This window comes from Phyllobates terribilis, unplaced genomic scaffold (genome assembly GCF_046119375.1).
Source record: "Phyllobates terribilis strain yellow unplaced genomic scaffold, ASM4611937v1 Scaffold_167__1_contigs__length_4167997, whole genome shotgun sequence".
Taxonomy (NCBI): domain Eukaryota; kingdom Metazoa; phylum Chordata; class Amphibia; order Anura; family Dendrobatidae; genus Phyllobates; species Phyllobates terribilis.
The window spans coordinates 3,944,074-3,956,928 of NW_027362927.1; the positions used below are offsets into that span (position 1 = coordinate 3,944,074).

The 12,855-nt window shown below is 46.8% G+C and overlaps 1 protein-coding gene across 1 annotated transcript in view; it reads right to left on the reverse strand.

Annotated features, from left to right (window-relative positions):
- LOC141207907 (uncharacterized) overlaps window positions 1-11,369 on the reverse strand; it is a 28,698-nt gene extending 17,329 nt beyond the window's left edge. The window contains exon 1 of the mRNA XM_073664469.1: window positions 10,881-11,369. Within this exon, the coding sequence (XP_073520570.1) occupies window positions 10,881-11,369 (489 nt within the window). The remainder of the gene's footprint in view (window positions 1-10,880) is intronic.
- Between the last annotated feature and the right edge of the window lie 1,486 nt (window positions 11,370-12,855).

The window sequence follows — 12,855 nt, forward strand, 5'->3', positions numbered from 1 at the left end:
AACTTGTGGGGTTGAACATTTGCCATCATACACGGTGCCCGGGACAGGGCATCCGCGTTTCCCTGCAACTTCCCAGGGCGATGTTCTACAGAGAAACTGAAATTTTGCAGTGATAGGAACCACCTGGTGACTCGCACATTCCTCTCCTTGGCATTTCTCACCCATACCAAAGGTGAGTGGTCCGTCACCAAGCGGTACTGACGCCCGAGTAAATAATAACGTAGCGATTCCAAGGCCCACTTAATAGCCAAACACTCCTTCTCTACCAAGCTATAGTTTTTCTCTACCCGGACAAATTTTCTACTTAAGTAGGTGACCGGGTGCTCTTCACCATTCACTTTTTGTGACAATACCGCCCCTAGGCCTACCTCCGAGGCATGAAGGTTTCCTTGAAGTTGGGGCTGATGAGGACCGGCTGTCCACACAGGGTCAACTTCAGGGACTGAAAAGCTTCTTCTGCCTGAGAGATCCACCGGACCATTACCGATTTTTTTTCCCTTCCAAGAGATCGGTCCGGGCCGCCGTCCGCCCAGCAAAATTAGGTATAAACCTAGCAGGTTCCAACACAGAACAACACTAATCCTTAGTGCAGGGGTTTTAAAGGACCCCTGCAAGAAATGAAGGCCCTGCCGGGTTTTACTTAATCTGCCTTTGCCAGGTAGTCTGACCAGGTCAATGCTCACCTTCATTCCTGCATTGCAGCTGTGTCTGTGACTGCAATGCACTCCAATGGTTTTAATAGGTCTCTGTGCACATTCTGGGGGAGATATAACGTCCCTCGTATACGATCCCGGTCACTGCCTCACAGTATCTATGGTTGCGACCACCAACAGCTGACTAACTAACAATATGTGTGTAGTTGTAACCATGGATACCTAAGCTACTGCAATGCCTGCACATGGGGTAAGTGACATAGCTAATTAGGAGAACTATACTACATTTCTAATTGGAGGTATTTGTTGCTATTATTATACCTACAACATATTGAAATAGGAACTTGGAGATTAGAATACTCCTTTAAGGACTGTGCTATCCATAATAAGTGAGTACATTATACACTAAGGGACTGCTCTATATATATAATAAGGCTACATTTCTGCATCAGTGTCCTGCTTAATTTTCTTTTTCTTTCAAACAGCACACAGACCCACTGAGTAAGTCCTATTCCTATCTTCAAAATCGGATCAGAACAGGACATGATTTGAGTCTCGCAGATCTCATTCTCGGATCTGTGACTTTCACAGATATGTGAATGGATTTATAAAACTCTGAGTCTGTGTGCCGTCTAATAAAAAAATCTGGCAGCTCATGGACATTTCACACAAAAATGAGAATGTGGCCTAAGTGATTTTACAAATAACAGTATTACTCCAAGTCATACAGTGCAGATACAGAATAAATACTTACATCCAGTGATCGCTGACGTCTCTTCTGATCAGAGCCGGTTTCTGTTGTTTCTTCTCCATCTGGTCATACCTTCATGTCGACATCTCCCAGCCATCACTCGTCTTGTCACACTGATCACCGCAGCCCTAAAAATAACAAGGTCACATATATAATATATATATATATATATATATATATATATATATATACACATAAAGTACAGACCAAAAGTTTGGACACACCTTCTCATTGTACATTCACACTGAAGGCATCAAAACTATGAATTAACACATGTGGAATTATATACTTATATACTTAACAAAAAAGTGTGAAACAACTGAAAATATGTCTTATATTCTAGGTTCTTCAAAGTAGCCACCTTTTGCTTTGATGACTGCTTTGCACACTCTTGGCATTCTCTTGATGAGCTTCAAGAGGTAGTCACCGGAAATAGTTTTCACTTCACAGGTGTGCCCTGTCAGGTTTAATAAGTGGGATTTCTTGCCTTATAAATGGGGTTGGGACCATCAGTTGTGTTGTGCAGAAGTCAGGTAGATACACAGCTGATAGTCCTACTGAATAGACTGTTAGAATTTGTATTATGGCAAGAAAAAAACAGCTAAGTAAAGGAAAACGAGTGGCCATCATTACTTTAAGAAATTAAGGTCAGTCAGTCCGAAAAATTGGGCAAACTTTGAATGTGTCCCCAAGTGCAGTTGCAAAAACCATCAAGCGCTACAAACAAACTGGCTCACATGAGGACCGCCCCAGGAAAGGAAGACCAAGAGTCACCTCTGCTTCTGAGGATAAGTTTATCCGAGTCACCAGCCTCAGAAATCGCAGGTTAACAGCAGCTCAGATTAGAGACCAGGTCAATGCCACACAGAGTTCTAGCAGCAGACACATATCTTCAACAACTGTTAAGAGGAGACTTTATGCAGCAGGCCTTCATGGTAAAATAGCTGCTAGGAAACCACTGCTAAGGACAGGCAACAAGCAGAAGAGACTTGTTTGGGCTAAAGAACACAAGGAATGGACATTAGACCAGCGGAAATCTGTGCTTTGGTCTGATGAGTCCAAATTTGAGATCTTTGGTTCCAACCACCGTGTCTTTGTGCGACGTAGAAAAGGTGAACAGATGGACTCTACATGCCTGGTTCCCACCGTGAAGCATGGAGGAGGAGGTGTGATGGTGTGGGGGTGCTTTGCTGGTGACACTGTTGGGGATTTATTCAAAATTGAAGGCATACTGAACCAGCATGGCTTCCACAGCATCTTGCAGTTGCATGCTATTCCATCCGGTTTTCGTTTAGTTGGACCATCATTTATTTTTCAACAGGACAATGACCCCAAACACACCTCCAGGCTGTGTAAGGGCTGTTTGACCAAGAAGGAGAGTGATGGGGGATGCACGGGAGAAATCTTGTATGCGATTGTGGGAAGAGGAGATAAGAGGGGAGTAGAGAAGGAGATCTTGTGAGGATCGGAGGTTGCGTGCAGGTAAGTACCGGGAGACTAGGTCATAGATGTATGGAGGAGACAGGTTGTGGATGGCTTTGTATGCCATGGTTAGGGTTTTGAACTGGATTCTCTGGGCAATGGGGAGCCAGTGAAGGGATTGACAGAAGGGAGAGGCCGGGGAATAGCGGGGGGACAGGTGGATTAGTCGAGCAGTAGAGTTTAGGATAGATTGGAGGGGCGCAAGAGTCTTGGAAGGGAGGCCACAGAGCAGGAGGTTGCAGTAGTCGAGGCGGGAGATGATGAGGGCATGCACTAGTGTTTTTGCAGAGTCTTTGCTGAGGAATGCACGGATCCGGGAGAAATTTTTGAGTTGGAGTCGGCAGGAAGTGGAAAGGGCTTGGATATGTGGTTTGAAGGAGAGATCAGAGTCCAGGGTTACCCCAAGGCAGCGAGCTTGTGGGACTGGGGAGAGTGAACAGTGTAACATACCTGGTGGCGGGCTTGCATGGTGCACCATCTCTCACTATGCAAGATCGCAAACTTGATCTTCAGTTTAGTCTGCTAGCCTGGCTTCTATTCATGCTGTCTGTTTGTCTCTGTTATGACTGCTTAGGGCAGTGGCCCGGTTACTTCCTGTTTCTTGTAGCTGCTGTGGGCGCACCCCTAATGCGTCCTCAGCCTATTGCTGTCTGTCACTGGATATTTAAACCAGCTTCACCTGGAAGCTGGTGCCTGAGCAGCGCTATCATTCAGTGTGCTCCTTTACTCTGAATGTGCGAGGTCCTGTTTTGTTCTTGTCTGTTTCCGCCACTCTGGGGACTGTATTCCCAGACTGGCTCCTGTATCGCTTTCAGTAGCAGTTCCTGTCTGAACTGTACCCTAGCCTGTCTGTCCGCCTTCCTGGAGGCTGTATTTCCAGGCCAGTCTGAACACGCTCCTAGCCTGTTCGTCCCGCCTTCTAGGGGCCACATACCTAGACCCGCTCCTGTATCTCGCTGCAGTGTCAGTTCTTGTCTGTACACTCTCCTAGCCTGTTACCTGTTTTTCTCTATGTCCGTACCTTCCCTTTTTCTGCAGAGTCTGAACCTGCACCTAACTCCTACTCGTTGTCGCTGTACTTCCGTTTGCTGCCTGCCTGCTCTGCCTTGCTCACCGCTCCGGCGGTTCATGCCTGCCCTGACTTGCTCACTGCTCCGGCGGTTCCTGCCTGCTCTGCCTTTATCACTGCTCCGGCGGTTCCTGCCTGCTCTGCCTTGCTCACCGCTCCGGCAGTTCCTGCCTGCTCTGCCTTGCTCACCGCTCCGGTGGTTCCTTTCTGCTCTGAATTTCTACCGAATCTCCGGTTCTGTTCCTGAGTCCCAGTCTGTACTGGACCCCATCCAGCCTGTGCTCCAACCTGCTAGTACCTTCCCGTCTGCATGCCAGCCGTACTTGTCAGTACCCTCCTGTCTGCATACCAGCCGTGCCTGCCAGTATCCTCCTGTCTGCACTCCAGCCGTGCCTGCCAGTGCCCACCCGTCTGCATGCCAGCCGTGCCTGCCAATACCCACCTGTCTGTGTTCCAGCCTAACCAGCCTGTTCCTGTATTCCCTGGTGAGGGTCCACAGCCGTGTCCGGGGTCTGGCCTGGAGTAGCACCTGGTCCCTCTGCTCGGTTCCTCCCTGGTGCACGGCATCGTAGCCGTCGTGCGACCTTGGTCGGATTGGCTTGATACTTAGTTACACCCCTCCAGGTGCCAGGAGGAGCAAAAGAGGAATTACTCTCTCTTGCTTCGTGGTCACTGTAAATTAGTGCCAGACAGGAGTAGGTGCCAGCGTCTTGTTGCTGTCTACTTCTGAAGGTCAGCGGTGGTATACCGTATGCTGGAGACCGTACAGTTGAGGCGGCAGTTGACAGTGCAAGCACGTACCTTCTGATAGTTCAGTCCGCTGGCGGCGTTGTGAAGGTCTGTATATTACTGACCTGTAGATGAGAGCTTTTGCGCTTGATTGTGTGAGGGTCACGCCACACCCGGAGTCCCGGCCCGAGGCTCCGGTAGTGGCGGGCGCTCAGAGGTAGCGATACCTTCTTCCTGTTCGCGAGGACCTGCGGGACGTCTAGTCACGTGGTGTACGTGACGTAGGGTCACGTGGTGTCTCGCGGTGGATTGGGTACGGGTAGCACTGAGGACCTTTCCTACGCGTTTCGGATTGCACGGAATCCTTCGTCAGGGATGGTCCTTCAGTGCTGAGTGCTTCCTTATATACGCAAGTACTCGGTCCTCCTAGTGCTACATTTAATTGGAGACAGATGATACAGGGTGGAGCTGATTGTCGTAGTTGTTTAGTTGTTGACAAAAACCAGTATTTACTTGTGGTTAATACAACACACCCTAGGAGGTTCCAATGTGTTGCTAAAGTCTCCTAGCAGATGTAGTTAATTAATTGTAGCCTGGGATCAGTGAATTATTGTAATTAGTTCCATTGTTCAGTTGAACGCAAAGAGTTCTATTTCACTGTTAAGACCTTTTGGTCTCAGTGAATTTAATTTGAAGATCCAGTTACTTTCAATTCGGGACATTTGGTTGATGTAATGACTAGAGATGAGCGGTGTTCGACTAGAACTGTTCGCCAATCTCAAATTCGAGCTGTTTTGGGCGGTGTTCGAGTTGTTCGACGAACCCGAACGATTTGCAAAAAATTCGGCTGTTCGAGGTTATGTTCGATAACTGTTCGTGCACCAAAAGCGTGTCCTGCATGTCTGGCGCTATTTAGAGCACCAATCATGCAGGGATTGTCTGCCACTCACTGTAATGCCACAGCCATGGTGGTTGTGGCATTAGAGTGATTGCCCAAATCGATGGGAACAGTGCCAACAGTGAAACATGAAAAGCCGGCAATTCAGCAGCGGCATACACCGGTACCCGACAATTTAGAACCGAAAGAATAGAGAATCACACATAGATTAGATAGATATAAACATGTCAGTCACATATATATGAAGTACAGTGACAGTGTTGCTTACTGTACTTGTCATTTAGCGTAAAGGATTTATCAAAAAAAATAATAGTGTTTTCATGCACCGTCTCTTTAAAAAAGCCGGCCGGCAATTCAGCAGCGGTACCCGACAATTTATAACAGACAGAATAGAGCTTCACACATAGATTAGATAGATAGAAACATGTCAGCCACATATATATGAAGTACAGTGACAGTGTTGATTACTGTACTTGTCATTTAGTATTAAAATAAAGGATTTATTATTAAAAAAATTGGCGTGGGGTTCCCCTTAATTTTAGGCTCTAGCGGAGGTTAAGCAGACGGCTGGGGCAGATGTTTGAAGCCTGGGAAGGGGGTAATACCCACGGAGCTTCCCAGGCTACTAATATCAGCCCCCAGCTGAATACATAGCCTTTACTAGCTATTAAAATGGGGGACCCCCCAAAAAAAATGACGTGGGGTCCCCCCTAATTTAATAGCTAGCAAAGGCTAGGCAGACAGCTGGGGGCTGATATTAATAGCCCAGGAAGGGAGCCATGAATATTGGCCCCCTCCCAGGCTAGAAACACCAGCCGTCAGCCGCCCCAGAAATAGCGCATTCATAGGATGCGCCAATTCTGGCACTTAGCCTCGCTCTTCCACGCTGCCCTGTAGCGGTGGCAGTGGGGTAATAGGGTTGGGGTTGATGTCAGCTTATAATGCCAGCTGACATCAAGCCCAGGTTAGTAATGGAGAGGCGTCTATAAGACACCCCCATTACTAACCCCATAGTCAAAGTTAAAAAAAACACAAACACCCAGAATAAAGTCCTTTAATTGAAATAAAGACACAATCCTTTATTGTTCTAAATTAAACCATACTTACCGTCACGCCCATTCCAGCTGAAGCCAACGATCTCCTGCAATAAAAGAAAAATAATAAAGCAACCTCATCCTTACCTTTCCATGGTTCCCACGACAGCTTCAGCTCTGCTACATCGAGATGACAGGCTGGACCGCAGCAGAACGCTGCCATCCAGCCTCTCATCCCGCAGACACTGAGAAGCGCAGGCTTGCTTGCGCTGCTCAGCGTCTCTCTGTGACGACATCCAGATGAGCCGAGTTCATGTCCAATGAACTCGGCTCACCTCATGCACGTCACTGACAGCGTGGGAAAATTCTCACGCTGAAGCGGTGAGTGCAGGAGAATTCTCCCACGCTGTCAGTGACGTGCATAAGGTGAGCTCATGTCCAATGAACTCAGCTCACCTCCTGCACGTCACTGACAGCGTGGGAGAATTCTCCTGCACTCAGCGCTTCAGTGTGAGAATTCTCCCATGCTGAAGAGCTGAGTGCAGGAGAATTTTCCCACGCTGTCAGTGACGTGCATGAGGTGAGCCGAGTTCATTGGACATTAACTCGGCTCATCTGGATGCCCTCACAGAGAGACACTGTGGAGCGCAAGCAAGCCTGCGCTTCTCAGTGTCTGCGGGATGACAGGCTGGATGGCAGCGTTCTGCTGCGGTCCAGCCTGTCATCTCGATGTAGCAGAGCTGAAGCTGTCATGGGAACCATGGAAAGGTAAGGATGATGTTGCTTTATTATTTTTCTTTTATTTCAGGAGATCGTTGGCTTCAGCTGGAATGGGCGTGATGGTAAGTATGGTTTAATTTAGAACAATAAAGAATTGTGTGTTTATTTCAATTAAAGGACTTTTTTCTGGGTGTTGTGTTTTTTTTAAATACTTTACTAGAAATTCATGGTGGTCATGTCTAATATTGGCGTGACCCCATGAATTTCGGGCTTAGGGCCAGCTGATAATGCCAAGCTGGCCCTAACCCCTTTATTACCCAGTGAGCCACCGTATCAGGGCCCTGGATGAGTTGGGTACAGCGCCAGAAGATGGCACTTCTATGAACGCGCCATTTTCCGGGGTGGCTGCGGACTGCAATTTGCAGCGGGGGTGGCCCAGAAAGCTTGGGCCTCCCTGCGCTGCGGATTCCAGCCCCCAGCTGCCTAGTTGTACCTGGCTGGACACAAAAACAGGGCGAAGCCCCACGTCAATTTTCTTTAAATTATTTCATGAAATAATTAAGAAAAAAAGGGCTTCCCTATATTGTTGTGTCCGGCCAGGTACAAATAGGCAGCTGGTGGTTGGGGGCAGCCCGTTCCTGCCTGCTGTACCTGGCTGGACACAAATATAGTGCGAAGCCCCACGTCAATTTTTTTTAAATTATTTCATGAATTTCCTGAAATAATTAAAAAAATTGAAGTGGGGCTTCGCACTATATTAGTGTCCAGCCAGGTACAGCAGGCAGGAACGGGCTGCCCCCATCCACCAGCTGCCTATTTGTACCTGGCCGGACACAACAATATAGGGAAGGCCTTTTTTTCTTAATTATTTCATGAATTTCATGAAATAATTAAAAAAAAAGTACGTGGGGCTTCGCCCTATTTTTGTGTCCAGCCAGGTACAACTAGGCAGCTGGGGGCTGGAATCTGCAGCGCAGGGAGGCCCAAGCTTTCTGGGCCCCCCCCCCGCTACAAATTGCAGTCCGCAGCCACCCCGGAAAATGGCGCGTTCATAGAAGCGCCATCTTCTGGCGCTGTACCCAACTCATCCAGGGCCCTGGTGCGGTGGCTCACTGGGTAATAAAGGGGTTAGGGCCAGCTTGGTATTATCAGCTGGCCCCAAGCCCAAAATTCATGGGGTCACGCCAGTATTAGACATGACCGCCATGAATTTCTAGTAAAGTATTTAAAAAAAACACAAACACCCAGAATAAAGTCCTTTAATTGAAATAAAGACACAATTCTTTATTGTTCTAAATTAAACCATACTTACCATCACGCCCATTCCAGCTGAAGCCAACGATCTCCTGCAATAAAAGAAAAATAATAAAGCAACCTCATCCTTACCTTTCCATGGTTCCCACGACAGCTTCAGCTCTGCTACATCGAGATGACTGGCTGGACCGCAGCAGAACGCTGCCATCCAGTCTGTCATCCCGCAGACACTGAGAAGCGCAGGCATGCTTGCGCTCCTCACTGTCTCGCTGTGACGGCATCCAGATGAGCCGAGGTCATGTCCAATGAACTCGGCTCACCTCATGCACGTCACTGACAGCGTGGGAGAATTCTCCTGCACTCACCGCTTCAGCGTGAGAATTTTCCCACGCTGTCAGTGACGTGCATGAGGTGAGCCGAGTTCATTGGACATGAACTCGGCTCATCTGGATGTCGTCACAGAGAGACGCTGAGCAGCGCAAGCAAGCCTGCGCTTCTCAGTGTCTGCGGGATGACAGGCTGGATGGCAGCGTTCTGCTGCGGTCCAGCCTGTCATCTCGATGTAGCAGAGCTGAAGCTGTCGTGGGAACCATGGAAAGGTAAGGATGACGTTGCTTTATTATTTTTCTTTTATTGCAGGAGATCGTTGGCTTCAGCTGGAATGGGCGTGACGGTAAGTATGGTTTAATTTAGAACAATAAAGGATTGTGTCTTTATTTCAATTAAAGGACTTTATTCTGGGTGTTTGTGTTTTTTTTAACTTTGACTATGGGGTTAGTAATGGGGGTGTCTTATAGACGCCTCTCCATTACTAACCTGGGCTTGATGTCAGCTGGCATTATAAGCTGACATCAACCCCAACCCTATTACCCCCTGCCACCGCACTAGGGCAGCGTGGAAGAGCGAGGCTAAGTGCCAGAATTGGCGCATCCTATGAATGCGCCATTTCTGGGGCGGCTGACGGCTGGTGTTTCTAGCCTGGGAGGGGGCCAATATTCATGGCTCCCTTCCTGGGCTATTAATATCAGCCCCCAGCTGTCTGCCTAGCCTTTGCTAGCTATTAAATTAGGGGGGACCCCACGTCATTTTTTTGGGGGGGTCCCCCATTTTAATAGCTAGCAAAGGCTAGGTATTCAGCTGGGGGCTGATATTAGTAGCCTGGGAAGCTCCGTGGGTATTACCCCCTTCCCAGGCTTCAAACATCTGCCCCAGCCGTCTGCTTAACCTCCGCTAGAGCCTAAAATTAAGGGGAACCCCACGCCAATTTTTTTAATAATAAATCCTTTATTTTAATACTAAATGACAAGTACAGTAACCAACACTATCACTGTACTTCATATATATGTGACTGACATGTTTCTATCTATCTAATCTATGTGTGATGCTCTATCTTTCTGTTCTAAATTGTCGGGTACCGCTGCTGAATTGCCGGCCGGCTTTTTTAAAGAGACAGTGCATGAAAACACTATTATTTTTTTAAATAAATCCTTTACACTAAATGACAAGTATAGTAAGCAACACTATCACTGTACTTATTATATATGTGACTGACATGTTTCTATCTATCTAATCTATGTGTGAAGCTCTATTCTTTCTGTTCTAAATTGTCGGGTACAGATGCTGAATTGCCGGCCGGCTTTTTTAAAGAGACGGTGCATGAAAACACTAATATTTTTTTTAATAAATCCTTTACACTAAATGACAAGTGCAGTAACCAACACTGTCACTGTGCTTCTTATATGTGTGACTGACATGTTTCTATCTATCTAATCTATGTGTGATGCTCTATTCCTTCTTGTCTAAATTGTCGGGTACCGGTGTATGCCGCTGCTGAATTTGCCGGCCGGCTTTTTTAAAGAGAGTGTCTTCTGAGCAGTTTGTCAGCTTTTGGACACCTTTGCAGGTGTTTTCTATGTGTTTCTATGTGTTTTTGTTTGCCTGCCATTGGTTTTAACGGTGTTCGACGGTGTTCTAAGGTGTTCGACGAACAGTTCGACGAACAGTTCCTCGAACATCCCGGTGTTCGACGAACCGAACCGAACCCGAACACTACGGGGGTGGCTCAACACTAGTAATGACCTTGTCTCCAGTGTTTCTGGACAATTTGGATGCCTGCGATTTTTATACCTTTGATTGAGCCTTCATGTTTGTCCGCAAAGTGTTTGGAGAGGGGGTGTTTCGGAAATTTTGTCCGTATATTCCTTAGATGTTCACCCACTCTCCTATTTAAGGGACGTATAGTACGTCCCACATATAACTTCTCGCAAGGGCATTTTAGTCCATAGATTACCCCCTTGGTGGTACAAGTGATGAAATCTTTGATCGGGAATTCAATATCACCATGGGATATTTTATTTGTTTTTTTTGTACGTAAATTCCTGCAGACTGAACATTTGTTGCATGGATAGAAGCCGGCAGGATTTGGAAATAGGCTTTTCGGTAGATTGGTGGATGGAGGGTTTTTAATAGATGGGGCTACTAGGTTGCCAAGGTTTCTGGCTTTCCTAAATATGAATCTTGGTTTTAGGGGGATCTGGTCCCCTACTAACTTATCGTCTCTAAGAATGTTCCAGTGCCGTTGAATAATTTTCCTTAGGAGGTAAGTATTAGAGTTGTATGTGGTTATTATTGGGATATCGATAGTGGAACCATTTGTGTTTTGATTAGTTGTTTCTTCTTTGTTGTCCAGGAGTTCTGCTCGGACAATTTTACGTGTCTGGACCTTGGCATTGTTCAGAAGTATTGAATCATAACCTTTATTTAGAAATGTTTCCGTCATGAGGTTTGCTTCCTCTTCAAAATCCTTTGGTTTTGAGCAGTTTCGATATAGTCTCCTGTATTGACTATTGGGTACATTTAAGAGCCAGCTTGGGAGGTGGCAGCTATTTGTGTGTATAAAACTGTTGGTGTCAGTGGGTTTGAAAAAAGTAGGGGTGCATATTTGGCTTTCATTAATATATATATTTAAATCCAGAAAGCTTACCTGATTAGTACTTATTGTTGAGGTGAAATGAAAGTAAAATTCATTATTATTTAGGTCAGCCAAAAATTGTTTAAGGGAGTCCTGGCTACCAGACCAAATAAAAAGGATATCATCAATGAAGCGGCGCCAAAAAATCAAGTCCGGGTGTAGACTACCATTGGTAAAGATATTGTGGTGTTCCCACATGCCTACATACAGATTAGGGTAACTGGGCGCGAAGCGTGTGCCCATTGCGGTGCCCCACCTCTGCCTGTAGTGTCTTTCCTCATACTTAAAAGAGTTGTGGTTTAGGATTAGAGATGAGCGGTGTTCGACTCGAACTGTTCGTCAATCTCATATTTGAGCTGTTTTGGGCGGTGTTCGAGCCGTTCGGCGAACACGAACGATTTGAAAAAAATTCGACTGTTCGAGGTTATGTTCGATAAATGTTCGTGCACCAAAATCATAACTGGATTTTTTCTCAGTAATGCTGAAAATTAATGTTAATACGCAGTTTGAGTGTACAGCGGGGCGGTGGGAGGGGCGGGGGATGGATCTCTGCAGGAATAATGAAGACCTCCATTTTTTTTTCTCTTTCCCGCATTTACAGTGGGGAGGTGCAATCTGTCAGCCTATCAGCAGCGCACACACGGAGCGAACTACTTTTTTTCACACAAGCAAGGGCATGTGTCATTGGATGTATGTCACATGTCCTTGCCTATAAGACCCAGCCATTTTCCCCATCGCCACCATTTTCTCACTGCTGCAGCTGCGTGTTAATTTCAAGCCAATTTTCGCACAAATCTACAGATAGCTTGGGAGTAGGGAAGAGTTGTGATTGCAGTCCTTTTAAGGACTAGGTTACAGCATTTCCTAAGACTTTTATCAGGCAGGTCTGTGCTCTTAAATAGATAGGTTGGGAGTAAATGTGTCACCCTGGCCTGGATACAACAAATATAATAAAGCTGTGTCTGAGAGCAAGGGGGAGGTTCTCTGGTCAGGGGAACATTAGCATGCAATACCTCCTGTCACAGGCCAGTAGGGGGAGCAGGCTGCCCCTATAAAAGCTGGAACTGGGGGCAGGGTTATGGAGAACTGGACGAGCTGTCTCTGGATTGAGAGGTGTCCCAGAGCAGTGAGGGACAGTTGTATTGCACCCTAAGAGGACGTGTGGCAGTAGGAGAGCCACAAGCCAGGGACAAGAGGTGAAGTACGCCTTTCCTGGCAGATAAAGAACCAAATTTACCAGACTTTGGTGTCTGAGGCTCTGAGGATTCCACGTCCTACAGCAGATAACCAGTCC